This window comes from Bos mutus, chromosome 9 (genome assembly GCF_027580195.1).
Source record: "Bos mutus isolate GX-2022 chromosome 9, NWIPB_WYAK_1.1, whole genome shotgun sequence".
NCBI lineage: Eukaryota > Metazoa > Chordata > Mammalia > Artiodactyla > Bovidae > Bos > Bos mutus.
The window spans coordinates 97,903,654-97,916,839 of record NC_091625.1 but is presented as its reverse complement, the minus strand read 5'-3'; the positions used below and the strand labels follow the sequence as shown (position 1 = coordinate 97,916,839).

Below are 13,186 nucleotides of genomic sequence, written 5' to 3'. Positions count from 1 at the left end.
TTTATGTGCTTTACATGTTTTATGCCATTTTAATTATCCATTCACATTCATTATTGTTTTGTAAATAATTCTGCATTCACATATATAGATTATAACTGTTTAAGCATTTGGGCTTGCACAGCCCACATGATCATATCTGTCTATGATCAAGCTTGTATTGCTGAAGCACCCTCAAAATACACTGGAAGTCTCCATATACCTCCTTAGGATACAGTTCTGTAAATCTTTTGTGGAGGTGCTCTGGAGTGAAGGCTTATTTAATTAGTGAGTACTGGAAAGAGGGAACTGATGGCAAGTCCTAACACTAGAAAAGTGATTTCTGGGTTCGCTTGTGGAACAAGGAGTTGGATTCACGAAAAGCTATGGATCAGCGTGTTATTTTCTGAACAGAAATAAACCTTAAGAAAGAAGGGTGTTTTGACTATATGCTTCCCAGGTGACTCAGTGGTAAAGAATCCACCTGCCAATGCAGGAGATGCAGGTTCAATCCCTGGGTTGGGAAGATTCCCTGGCCTAGGAAATGGCAGTCCACTCTAATATCCTTGCCTGGGAAATCCCAATAGACTATATAATGCAAAAGGGCCTATACTGCTGACATTTCAAGAGAAATGTTGAAATGTAAATATTGGATATGAAGAGGAAAGGTTGTATTTCTTGTACCATTGAAGTTAGGATATATAAAGTGTCCTTCTTTTGTCAAGACCTGTCCATTGTTGTTAGTGGCGGCTTTCCTTGGAGTTTTAAGGACTGGGGCTTTGTTTTGCTGATCACAAATCCCCAGAACTGTGCTTTGCAAGATCTTAGGTTTAGAAACAAACAAAATTATCATTGATTGAATGAATGGATGGATGGATGGACAATATTTTCATCTAACAATTATGCTTCCCACTAAATGAAGTGAAAGAATGACGCAGCCTCTTTAGAAGATCCCCGAGGAGACATTATTATTACACTAAGGGATTTTCCTTAAGTATATGGAGACAAGAAGATAATGTACCTCAAATAAGTTGTTCATAATTAAGGCTGCTTCATAATCAGTTTTTTGTGTTGTTGTTTGAGTCTTGTTACATTTGACAATACTGAAATATTTGATTTTCCAGAATTATGACTTTAGGTGAAAGGCTATGTTTCTAAAAAATAAACACGATTATACATATACTTTTTCTAAAAAAAAGAATCTGACCAATTTTGTACATGTCTTTGAAGAAAAATAACATTGGGAAAATCATTAAAATTATATATACTGAGTAGAAGGAAAAAAAAGAAATAATTAGCTTGAATGTTATGGTATTCTTTGTTGCTGATAAACTAATCATCTTGGCTCCCATGATCACCTATTTACAAGATATACTCACAGTTACAACAAGTAGAAAGTTTTAGTCTATTTCTGGGAATAATTATTGCAATGCAACTGACACACATTCCAATAATCAGAATTTCATTTTGTGTAGCGATGTGGGAATCTGGCCTCTGGGTCTAAAGCTGATCTACTTCATTTGCATATTTTAAGGATGTAGTTTAGGAATAATGTATTAAGTTTGCAACATTTATGTGAAACAAATAATGTGACACTGGAAAGCAATGCTCTTCATTCAACATATGAGTTGCTACACAATAAGTCAGATCCTCCGAAACCTGGTGTAGCACACATTTAAAGCTTTTTTTTTTTTTAACTGTCATGTATATACTGAAACCTTCCATGTGCAGTTTAAACATTCCCCCCCTAAATTATTGAGAATAATGGATTTTTACTACCACAAAACAATAGAAATGAAATATGAATTGTATTAATAGTCAGAAGTACTAGCATCAAATCTTGGAAATTTTAAAATTAAAAGTTTAAAAGATCTATTTGGAAACAGACTTCTTATTAAGTTGCTTCTCAGTACTTTAACATGCATTTTTGTGAGAATCTTCTTAGAAAAAATGCTAGGATATTCTTATAATGTCTAGGTTGAATTGATAAAATTTCTTACTGTTAATGAGTTTAGGTTCCCAGCTGTACATCAGAAATGTTAAATTTTGCAAGGGAGTTCATGATTTCTAAGCCCTCTTCTTCTATTAAGGCGCTTTTCTCAGTGAGGCTAGTTTAGGAATCAATAAGTAAAGGGGATCTTTCTTTGTGTATATAGCTGAAGGATAAATTCAGGTGGTCTAGAGTTATTCTAAGGTGCTAGTTATTCTAAGCACCTTCCTAATAACCCGGAGTTATTAGGAAGGTGCTTAGAAACGGGCACAGTACATCAGTTGCCCGGGACCCCTTCTTAACATCCTAGCCTGGACCTCCACACTCTGTTGGGTACCGTCTGCTACTGGCCGAATAAATTGCCATTTTGGGCGAAGACCACCCAGGACATGGGCTCAGAATCCATCCTAGGGCCAGCCAGTCTCTGCAACCTGGGGTCCCCTGGCTGGGAGCGAGTGCCTTCGATTCGGGAAGATCACTTACGACTGAGTTTTTCATCATGGCTTTGACTGTGAAGCCCTCAGAAACCAGGGAGTGAGGCTGGTGCACCGGGAGCGGCTGCTGTGCCAGGAGCTTGGTCCTCGTCGGCAGCTTGGCTGGGCATTTGTTTAAGCTCAGGGTCTCTTTTTCTGCCACCATCTTCCTAGAAAATGTCTTGTTCTCATACAACGTGTAGTAAAAGAGTCAGTGAGATTTATGGATGTGAGGAGGTCGGGGGAAAAAAATGGAAAAAGGCGCGTTAATGGTAGAAATTCAACCCCTTCGTAGCAGTGGTCGATCCAGATGTTTGGCAGCTCCTAGGTGCCGGGAGTTGAGGGGAGGGGAGGGGCGGGAAGAGGGCAGGGCCGAGGCCAGAGCTGCCACGAGCTTCCAAAGGCAACCTTCCCGGTTGCTAAGCGACGCGTCAACACTGAGGCTGGATGGCCCCGCCTCCCGGTGACGTACATATTTCCTGGGCCTCAGGCCGGAAGGGCGGGCGGCGGGTGGCGACCGACCCGAGGCAGTACTTAACGAGTGAAAACTACGACTCCCAGAAGGCTGCGGGCGGCACGCCGTTCGCGCGTGCGCGTTCCGAGGGCCGGGGCGCCGGGGGGAAGAGGGGGAGGGGCGTCCCGAACGATTTAACCCCGGAGCGCCGCTCGTGTGAGGCGCAGGTGGGCGCCCGGGTGCGAGTGGGACCCTGCTCGCCTGGCGGGCCGCCTGCCCAGTGGCCATGATAGGTACGTGGGTACCTGCCAGGTACAGCGTCTCTGCGCCGCGCCGCCCCGCCCGGCGGGGACCACCCCCCCCCCCGTGGGTGCCGGCTGTCAGTGGCGGGTGGCGGTGTCCGCGCTCCCCTCAGCCCGCGCCGCCGGCTCCCCGAGAAGACGTGTGTGTCTCTGTCCCAAGCCCCGCCCGCGCCCGCCTTGCCAGGCTTCCCCCCGGAGACGCCTTCGCCCGGGGGGCCCCTGAGGAGAAGGCTGAGTCCTGCGGGCCCTGGGCGAGCGCACCGCCCACTCCAGCGCGGGCGTCCGTGGGGAAGCCCTTCTTCCCGCGCCAACTCCGGGCGCCTTGGGGGGCTGTCTTCCCCCTGAGGACGGAGGGACCCACGCTGTCCGGGGAGCTCTTGAAGGGAAACCCTAGCGAAGCGCTAAATTGGTAGACCGGTGCCTGGTGATGGTGCTTGAGGTCAAAACAAATTCCCGCAGGTGGATTTGAACTTCTTTCGCTCTTGAATTTTTGTCTTCTAGATAATCTCTTTGGAGGTCTGAGATGAAAGAATAATTAATAGTGAATGATAGCAAGGAGTAAAACTTCCAGCATAATGAATTTACGATTCATTATGCAAAAACCTTATCTCTCTCTCTCTCTCTATATGTGTATATATATATACAGAATGACCTAGCTGCATTTTTGTGACTAAAGCTTTGGAGGTGGCTGTTAGAATTGCTTGTAAACACTGTAGTGAAGAAGACTGGAAAAGTCCCCCTTTTCCAGGATTGTTAAGCCAAAAATTAAAGGTTTATCTCTGAAAATTAGTGGAAATGTACTGTGTGATTACAAAACATTACTCCTTGGGGAGTTTATTATGACAGATTTCCTCTAGACTGTGTGTTAATTGGTTTGGTGAGTTTTTTGGGGGGTAGAGGGAATTACTCTTGACTGGGTGTGCTTAAAGCACTTTTGATTGCCTCAATGATGGAAGGTGATTTTTAAAAAGTATGTAAGTTTTTACATACTGATAAACTCTTCTTACATCAGTTAGTTATTAGACTAATGTTAAAATCGGAAACGTTCTATCCAACACTAGGAGGAATATGCCAGCTAACTGACACCGTTTGCAACAATGTAAAACCTAAGGATGTTGTCCAGTTTTTCCTACTTTTCTAACATGATGTGGTTTCTGATGAATGGGTTATCTAATTAAGAAAAATATATAACTTTTTGTGAATATTTTGAGCCTTTTTAGGTGACAATTACACAAGATTCATTTTCTAACACAAATCTAAACTAAATCAGAAAAATATGAAAATTTCCAAAATTCATGCTGTCCATATTTTACAGGGAAAAAATAGTCTACACCTTGTCTTGAAGACAGTTGTACGGATTTTAATTCAACATAATCTGATACGTGGATAATTCTAAAAGAAATAAATTTACAGTAAACCTATATAGGGGCTTCCCCAGTGGTACTAAGTGGTAAAGAACCCGACTCTCTGTGCAGGAGGAGATATAAGAGACACAGGTTCTATCCGTGGCTTGGGAAGGTCTCCTGGAGGAGGGCATGGAAACTCACTCCAGTATTCATGCCTGGAGAATCCCATGGACAAAGGAGCCTGGTGGGCTACAGTCCATATGGTCGCAAAGAGTTGGATACGACTGCAGCAACCTAGCACCCACACATGCAAAGCTATGTAAAGGCAAGAATTTAAGATCTAAAAGCCATCAGTTAATTCTGACTTGTTCTCTAACAGATGATTATATAAATAATTTTGTTTGAATGAACTATATTTAGGCAGTTTAGTTTGGGGTTTAGGGACACAGGAAGGAAGATTCGACATTTATTCGTAACTGGTAGTGCCATGGAGAATATAAGGTGGTGTCTAAAGTGCTGTTTCTCATACTCCAGCTATTGCTTTACCCAGTGCAAATAAGTATAACATAAATAATTAAATCCATGTACTCTCCTGAGAAAAATACTTCATGTGTTAAAACCATGTGGATAATGTACAATATATTACTCTGTACTCAACTAGTTGCATTGCCTAATTCTGTCAGTGGGTATATTGTAATAAAAATCTTAATTTTGGACTTGGTTATGTTGAATAATGCCAAAGGTAAGTGAAAGTGGGAGCAATTGAAGGAAGGTCTTGAAGTGTTGTGTTTCCATTTCTGATTAAACTTTGGAGCCAGGAAAGGCATTATAGTCTATATCCAGTGATGTACAGAAGATTAAAAATATACACTAATATATATCTATGGGGATGATTTTATTTTTTGTTTAAAGACATGTGTGCTACTCAGGTGGTGCTAGTGGTAAACAATCTGCCTGCCAATGCAGGGGACACAAGAGATGCGGGCTCGATCCCTGGGTCAGGAAGAATCCCCGCAGGAGGAAATGGGGGTGCGTGGGGGACCCCCACGGCAATTGATTTTCTCACTACCAATAAAATTATCTTCCTTTACCTTCTCAAAACTCAAGATTCTTTCTTGTCACAGAGACTGTTTCAAAAGTACTACATGTCCCAGTTAGATTATTACTAATATGTTTAATGCCCTGACTCAGATAGCTACAGAAACAACTTAAGTAGGTGAAAAATTATTTTTTTTTGAGGAATATGGAGAGGACTTTAAGATAATATAAACCAGAATAAAAAGCTTAAGAAAATTCAACTAAGAATAAAATATAAATTTTGGCATTTCTCTTAAAATTATATTTCACCCTTTTAAAATTAACAATGTTTTGTGTTTAAAACTGAGTTTTAATAGTGACATTTGTGGTATCCTATATGTCTGTTGTATTGAACTAGATTTAGGTATTTCAGTAGTATCAGATGCATTCATGTACACCTAGTACAGGAGTGTGGCGTGCTAAGTCACTTCAGTCCTATCCGACTCTTTGTGGCCCCATGGACTGTAGCCCTCCAGGCTCCTCTGTCCATGGGATTCTCCAGGCAGGAATACTGGAGTCAGTTGCCCTGCTGTCCTCCAGGGGATCTTCCTGACCCAGGATTTGAATCCAGGTCTCCTTGGATCCTGCAGTGCAGGTGGGTTCTTTACCACTGAGCCACCAGGGAAGCCCTAAAGTACATGGAAATACATATATATAATTATGTTGCCAATATTGAAATTCAGACTCAATGTCTTAAAAATGATTTTTAGTGATCAAAAAAAAAAATAATTCGAACAACCTTTTTTGTACTTTAACTTAACATCTCTTAGAAAACTTATGAATCTGCGTGTGCAGATCGACCCTAGTTATTCCTGTCTAGTATTTAATGGATGTACATAAATTCTGTAGATAGCCTCCAATAAATGAGCATACAGTAGGTTTACAGATAGTTGCTATCATTAGGAGTGTTTGTGTCCATATGACTTTATTTGCATATGTAAGCTTATATGTAAAGTAAAACTATTACAATCTCTGAGTGGATTTTCTAGTTAAAAGGTTTGTAGAGGGACTTCCGTGGTGGTCCAGTGGCTAAGACTCCGCATTCCCAGTGCAGGGTGCCTGGGTTCCATCCCTGGTCAAGGAACTAAATCTCACACGCGGTATGCCTCAGTGAAGACCAAGGATCCCACGTGCCGCACTGAAACCCAGCACAGCCAAATAAATAAGTACATATAAAAAAGAAAGATTCGTAGATTGTGAATTTTGCTAGGTATTTCCAAATTGTTTAAAAGAAATCACCGTTTTACACTTCTGTCCACCATAGCAAGGCAGCAAAGAGCTATCCTACTCCTGTGAGCTGGAGAAATGACAAAAAGACATCCTCCCCAGAACTGACCCAGCTTTCCACAGCAAAGCACCTACGGGGTTTGCCCTCTCTCGCTGCCTCGTCCCCACCCTAAACTTACTGCCTTTAAACAGTACACGAAGTGCCCAACTGTCCGTGTGTCCCTGCCCGCACCAACAGCATTTGTGCGTGTCCACATTCCCCCCGTGTAGCGTAAAATATTATTGCCTTTCTGATAGATGAGAAACAATATATTTTAATTTTTCAAATGAATTTAAGAAGAAAACCCCTTCACTTCTCACTTTATCGTGCTTTATTTCCATGAAAGCAGATTCAGTAATTGAGTATCTACTGTGTGCCCAGTACTGTTCTGGGTGCCAGGGGTACATGAGTTAACAAAAAAATAGAGGAAAAAAGCCATCATGAATGTACGGTCTAACTGTACTGTTTGACCACAAGTCTGCATATTAGTTTCAAAGCTTGTATATAGTGAATTTTAAAGCCTCAGAATTTATATTTCAGTTAAATATACTGTGTATTGTCTCTTGCTTTGCCATTTCAATAATTTTAGATGAGAAGCAACCCTACATCTCAGTCCCCAAAGTAGGCTGAAAGCTGTTGATGATGATGTACAATTGTGTCACAAAAAAAGTTCTCCATTTTTGCATAGATTTCTTGTAATTATGTACAGTTCTTCTTTGGTTCCAAAGACTCCAAAATGATGACTCTGTGCCCTTTTCAACTTTGGAACTATTTCTAAGGGTTTTTTGAAGTCTGCATTTTTTTTTTTTTAAACCTCCTGGCTTCACTGCTTGAAAATGATTCAGTGAAAGCCCTTTGTATTAAGATATGCAAATCCATTTCTACCTCCAAACCTCTTTGAAAATTCAGAAAAAAAAGGTCTTACTTGATAGTGTTTCATATTCATGAAAACCATTTCAGTGCAGAATACTTTATTCTGTTAGTTTTTATTTTTTTGATCAATGGAAATTGTTTCTTACCTGCTGTTTCTTCAGCTGTTAATTGTGGTCCATTGCTTATATAGTGTTTCTGTTTTAATTTGAATTTAATGAGCTCATTTTAAATGCTTCTTTGTAGTAATCTGAATGGCTCCTCTCTTAAGTTTTGTGATATTAAAGACATTGATTTATGTTGCAGCTCACCTTCCAGGCTTATTTACTTATATGCTTGGCCCATGTATTGAGACCACCTTAGGACATTTGTATTTTTAAGAGTATTGATGAGTTCTTGATGATTTATCGAGTTGACTCTTACTGTAAGATTTGAATAGGGTTCCCCATAAAGGATAACATTAGAGACTTGAGCATCAGAGAGAGAAAAATCTCTATATACAGTATATACAAACCTTCCCTGTCCCTTAAACCCCCACCCTTATCAAATTAGGAGAGGAAAATAGTAGTGATTAGGAAACTAATATTAGTGTTCCAGTTGAAACATGTTCTTTATTTATCCCTGTAATTGATGAATGCGCCAGTTATCCCTATGAAGTTTCAATGTGTAAATACCATCACCTGAGATGAACCCCTCTGCAACTATATAATCATTTTTTAAGCTTATTGTTCAGAGTAGATTCATTTTCCAGAATATGGGAAGAAAGGAAAGAGACACCCGAGATTCACCTTGTTATTAATAACGTGGAGAAAGAGGACGAGGTTTGGGATGTGTGTGTTTCTGAGGAAAACCTTGGCTTTTATCATCCATTTGTACTCCCCTCATTTTCTTCTTCCCCACGTTCTTTGATTCTGTCAGAGCTCACAGAAGCAGCTGCTGTCTGACTAATTAAAGAGGTGAGCTCTTTCCTTGCTTGCCTCTGGGCTTTCCACGGGGCTTGGCTGGTTATACAAGTGTTCCTGAGGGTTGTGTCAGGAATTGTGTGACTAAAGAGACCAGCCCTGCTGTGGCTCCTCCCCTGGACTCTCTCTCTCTCTCTCTCTCTCTCTCTCTCTCTCTCTCTCTCTCTCTCGGGAGTTGTCTGCAGTAAAACTCAACTACTCATAGGCCCAGCCTCTGCACTTTGCTTTCAGGGTAATATGGTCCTGATTACATTTTCTTCCCTTGAGTCAAGAGTTTTGGGGAGTGAAGACCCTTGAGCTGGCTTGAGGATAGGACAGGAGTTAGGCTTACCTGTCTGGAGAAATATAAAGTCTCAAGAACAATAATTCATTCTCTCAGTCTTCTCTCTGCCCTTGAACTCTGGCCTGAAGTCCTTTCCAGTTCCCTGGTGAGTCCTTATGGAGTGAGAGGTTCAGGTTTAAGCACAACTGGGGCAGCCTTTTCTGAGTTGCTGCCTTTCCGGGATGCTGATCACAAGCAGATGTGGACTGCACACGTCAGTTGGCATCCACTAAGTCTGGTTATGTGTGTGACACTACGGAAAGATGTTTTTAAATGATTGCCTGAATTCACAGTGGTGGGTGGGAATTGTATGTGTTTCACTGTGCAGTCAGTTTGGACAGAGTTACATGATATAAACAGGAAGTAGTATATAGTGTATATAGTGGAGGTCTGACATTTACTTCCTACTATTGTTCATTGAGGAACTGGTGACATGCCCAGTTACTGGTAGGTAAGGGAATTTCTTCCTTTATTGTGGTCCTTTCTAGGGTTTTCTTCTTTTTTATTTCCCGCGTGTGTGTGTGTGTGTGTGTGTATGCGTTTGTTTTTTGCTTACTGCTTGCAGAGTTTCTTATCAAGTGTGTTGATTTTCTTTTCTCCATCAGCTTGATTTCAAGAAAGGCATGAAATCATCTTATTCACAGTGTATGATGCTGGAGGTTCACGCTGGGTCTGTGTCCTCGCCATCATACACTGGCCGTGTTGGGCACTATGCCATGCGGCAGCACATTTCATAACTCTGCTGGAGGGGAGGGATTGAGGGGAAGTTCTGGAATTATTTGTATTGGGGTCTAACACATAAAGAACTTCTCTGTTAAGTCCAGTTATGGTTGTCACAGTTATTCATGTATAAATTTATTAGATATCTCTTCTGACTTCTGTACCCAATTCAATCATTTTATCCTCAGTAGAATACAAGCTATGCCTGTAAAGTTAGAGGAAGGTGGAAATGCCACTTGAGGTCTGGTTTCTGGGATGACATGATTGTTTTTTTGTTCTCAACAAATGATGATAACAGGATGATTAACATTAATGATCTAAGACTGATAAATATTTGCAAATTCTTTGATAGTTAAAAAAGATTTTTTTGTAAATTAGTGTAAGAACTTTCTTACCATAAATGAAAACTGTAGCATTAGGTGCCATTTATATATGTAAAAATCCTGGGATGTGTACCTCAAAATTATTACCTTGGGTCTGGGATTTTTTTTTTTTTTTTATGGTTTTCTGTGTTTTTTCAGATCTTCAGCATTAAGCATGCAAGTATTTTGGAAATAGAACAAAATGCAGTGTTATAAACCTAGGCTTAAGGACAGGATAGATGTATCATTGATTAAAATATGTATAGAACTGATTATACTTTTGTGACAAATTGTCAAATAAATTAGCCATGGTAGCGTACTTCTAGTAATTTCATGTTCTGATCAAAAAAGTAGTGTTTCCAGAAAAACAAATATTAGTAGCATAATTTCACTAGCTTTTTTCCGATAGTATTGTATACCATTGAGGCATGGCTCAATCACTGTATTAGCTTCCTGTTGCTGCTGTAACAAGTTAGCAGGAGTTTGGCAGCTTAAAACAACACAGATGTATTCTCTTACACTTCTGGAGGTCACATGTCCAAAATGAGTTTTAAAGAGCTAAACTCTAGGTGTTAGCAGGCCTCGTTCCTTCTGGAAGCTTCCGTGGTGAGTCCTCTTCCTCTTGTCCAGGCTGCTGGCTCCGCGGCTCCTGGCTGCCTCCCTTCGTCTCTGTTCTGTGGGTCGTGCCTTCTCTCTCACTGTAGTCAGATCTCCCTTTGCCTTCCTCATATAAGAGGGCTGTGGTTACATTTAGGAGTCACTAGGATAACCTCCCATCTCAAGATCCTTACTTTAATAGACCCTTTTGCCATACAAGGTCGCCCTTACAGGTTTTAGGAATTAGTATATGGACATGCCGAGGTGGTCTGTCCAGCCTACCACAGTTACCATGAAGGCCTTCACCGTTTGGAATCTGGTTTTCAGGAGTCGTCTTATGAACTAAGGATGACCGATACAGGACATTGAATTGACAGCTGTGTTACTTGATCTTTCCTCTTCTGGGGTCATTTAGTGGCCATACCGTAATGTTACACATGGGGAATCCAGCATTGTGTGAGCGTGTGTGTATGTGTCTGTATGTGTGGGCTGGTTGATAAAGCTGGCCAAGGACATAACTCACTTTTCAAGGTGGTTTTCCCAGGTGACAAAAGAACATGTGGCCACACTCCAGGACTGAAATGGGGAACTGCATCGGGGTGATTTGCTGTACCGGGTTGCTCATTTGTATCCTGTAGAGCAAGGGAAGCCTTGTTATGCTTTTGACAGGAAATATGACTCCATGCAACAACACATGATCAGGCAAAGTGGGAGCAAATAACCCTTTTATGTACATTTTGACTTCTGATTCACCAGTTCACTATGAATGTTAGACACCTAATGCTCCTGTGGAATCATTTAACATTGTCCTGCCCTTGTAAATAATAATTAATAGGGCTAGGTTGGAAATACACAGAAGTTTTATATAAATCCCAGTAAAGTTATGAAAGGCAAGAAAAGAATTTGGTTCATTTTTAAAAAGATGTCTGTGTGGAATTTGGGTTTCATGAAGCAGTTTCAGCTGAAATATTTGGAAAATATTCCATTATGCATTGTTAGTTAGGAGAAACTCTAAAGGAAGTATGGAATACATTTATTAAATAGATGCAGAATTTGATTTGTAAGAAAACAAGAGAGTTCATTTTTATTGGATGAAAGAAGAAAATAAATGTTCATGTCAACAAACATTTACTGAGACCCTAAGTTATGGCCTGAGACACCTCCGAGTCTCCATAACGAAGTGAGCATGTCATGATTTCTTGAAGATTCTGTGTGCACGGACAAAGTAATGATCAGCCACAGCAGAAGCTATAATGGAAGTGTGTATTTGTGTGATGAAGCTGGGGGACCTCCAGAGCAGAGGTGGTATTTGAGCTGACCTCAAACCAGAGGGCCTGGGGACTTGGAAGCAGAGTCTGAAGGGGAAGTGCTGCTCAGAGGGAGTGGAATGGACAAGGATAGGGCATAAGAAGGGGGAAGAACAATCAGGGGAGGAAGATCAGGGCCTGCTTGGAAAGTTCAGGTTTTGTTTTATAAGTAATGAGGAACCATTAGGTCTTAATGCTAAGAATGGGCCTGTTCAGGTTTATTTTTAGAAGCTTTGGCAGCAGGGTTATGTCGTCTCCCTCATTTACTTTTGACTGACACAAGAATTACAGCAATACGAATCCGGTCTGTCCCAGTTTAACAAAGAGTAGCATGTCTGCAACAAGTGGACACTGTGTTGACTTGTAAGGCCCGTTGGGGCAGAGGAAGCAAACAGCTGAAGCTTGCCCTGGTCAGTGGCAGGTGAATGTTGTGAGTCAGGCCTCCTCCGAGACAGCAGGGAATAGCAGAACCGGTGGCTGAAAGTGAGAAGTGAATTCCAATTAAAAATAAATGAATAAAATTGACATCAGCCAAATTAAATGGTGGGAGTCCAATGCACCGCTTCCTACGTCGGAGCTTTAAGTGATTCAGATGATTAGCTATGCCTTGATAGAATAGACAGATCCTTCCAAAACTCTGTGTTTACAGATTATTTGATGGACTCATTCTCCTGTTAAACTTTGAAGACCTAAATCTTTCCATTTTAATGTTACGTGTTCATTTACCTGCCTTATTCTTGAGGAAAGGAGGATGTTTCAATTATATTATGTATGCTTCATACATAATAAATAATTGTTGAATGAATGAAAGTATGAATCAGAGGAGAAATGGAGAGCAGACCATTGTCTTGTCTCTCATTTTGTCTTCTCCAGTCACGCTTCCTGTTTGCCTTGATGATGTTGCGTTACCTGATGTATCTTGTAGCCCCCAAACCCAGCATAATCCCAGTGAGTGTTGAAATGGATGAAAACATTAATAAATAGGGTAGTAACTCTTTGGTTTTTTATTTTGGTAATTACTAAGTGTATTAAAGCATTTCAAATTCTGATACAATGGTTCATTAATTTTGAGAGAGAAATTTTAGTCACATTTTTCTCTGTAAAAAAGTGGAGCTTGCGCAGGACAATCATTTTTTTTTTTTACCCTGTCCTTTGCTGTTG

General features: G+C 40.8%; 2 protein-coding genes across 5 annotated transcripts in view; one reads left to right on the top strand and one right to left on the bottom strand.

Moving 5' to 3' along the window:
• The window catches only part of PACRG (parkin coregulated), a 528,342-nt gene extending 525,503 nt beyond the window's left edge, over nucleotides 1-2,839 (bottom strand). The window contains exon 1 of the mRNA XM_005894853.2: nucleotides 2,450-2,839. Coding sequence (XP_005894915.2) covers nucleotides 2,450-2,605 — 156 coding nt within the window. The 5' untranslated portion in view covers nucleotides 2,606-2,839. The remainder of the gene's footprint in view (nucleotides 1-2,449) is intronic.
• Nucleotides 2,840-3,048: 209 nt separating this feature from the next.
• PRKN (parkin RBR E3 ubiquitin protein ligase) overlaps nucleotides 3,049-13,186 on the top strand; it is a 1,238,243-nt gene continuing 1,228,105 nt past the window's right edge. The window contains exon 1 of one of the 4 annotated variants that reach the window (XM_070376998.1): nucleotides 3,049-3,186. Coding sequence is in view for 1 of the 4 variants with exons in the window: in XM_070376999.1 (XP_070233100.1) it covers nucleotides 3,180-3,186 (7 nt within the window). In the remaining 3 variants the exon portion in view is untranslated. The remainder of the gene's footprint in view (nucleotides 3,187-13,186) is intronic. The other 3 variants (XM_070376999.1, XM_070376997.1, XR_011465438.1) reach the window with 3 other exon arrangements.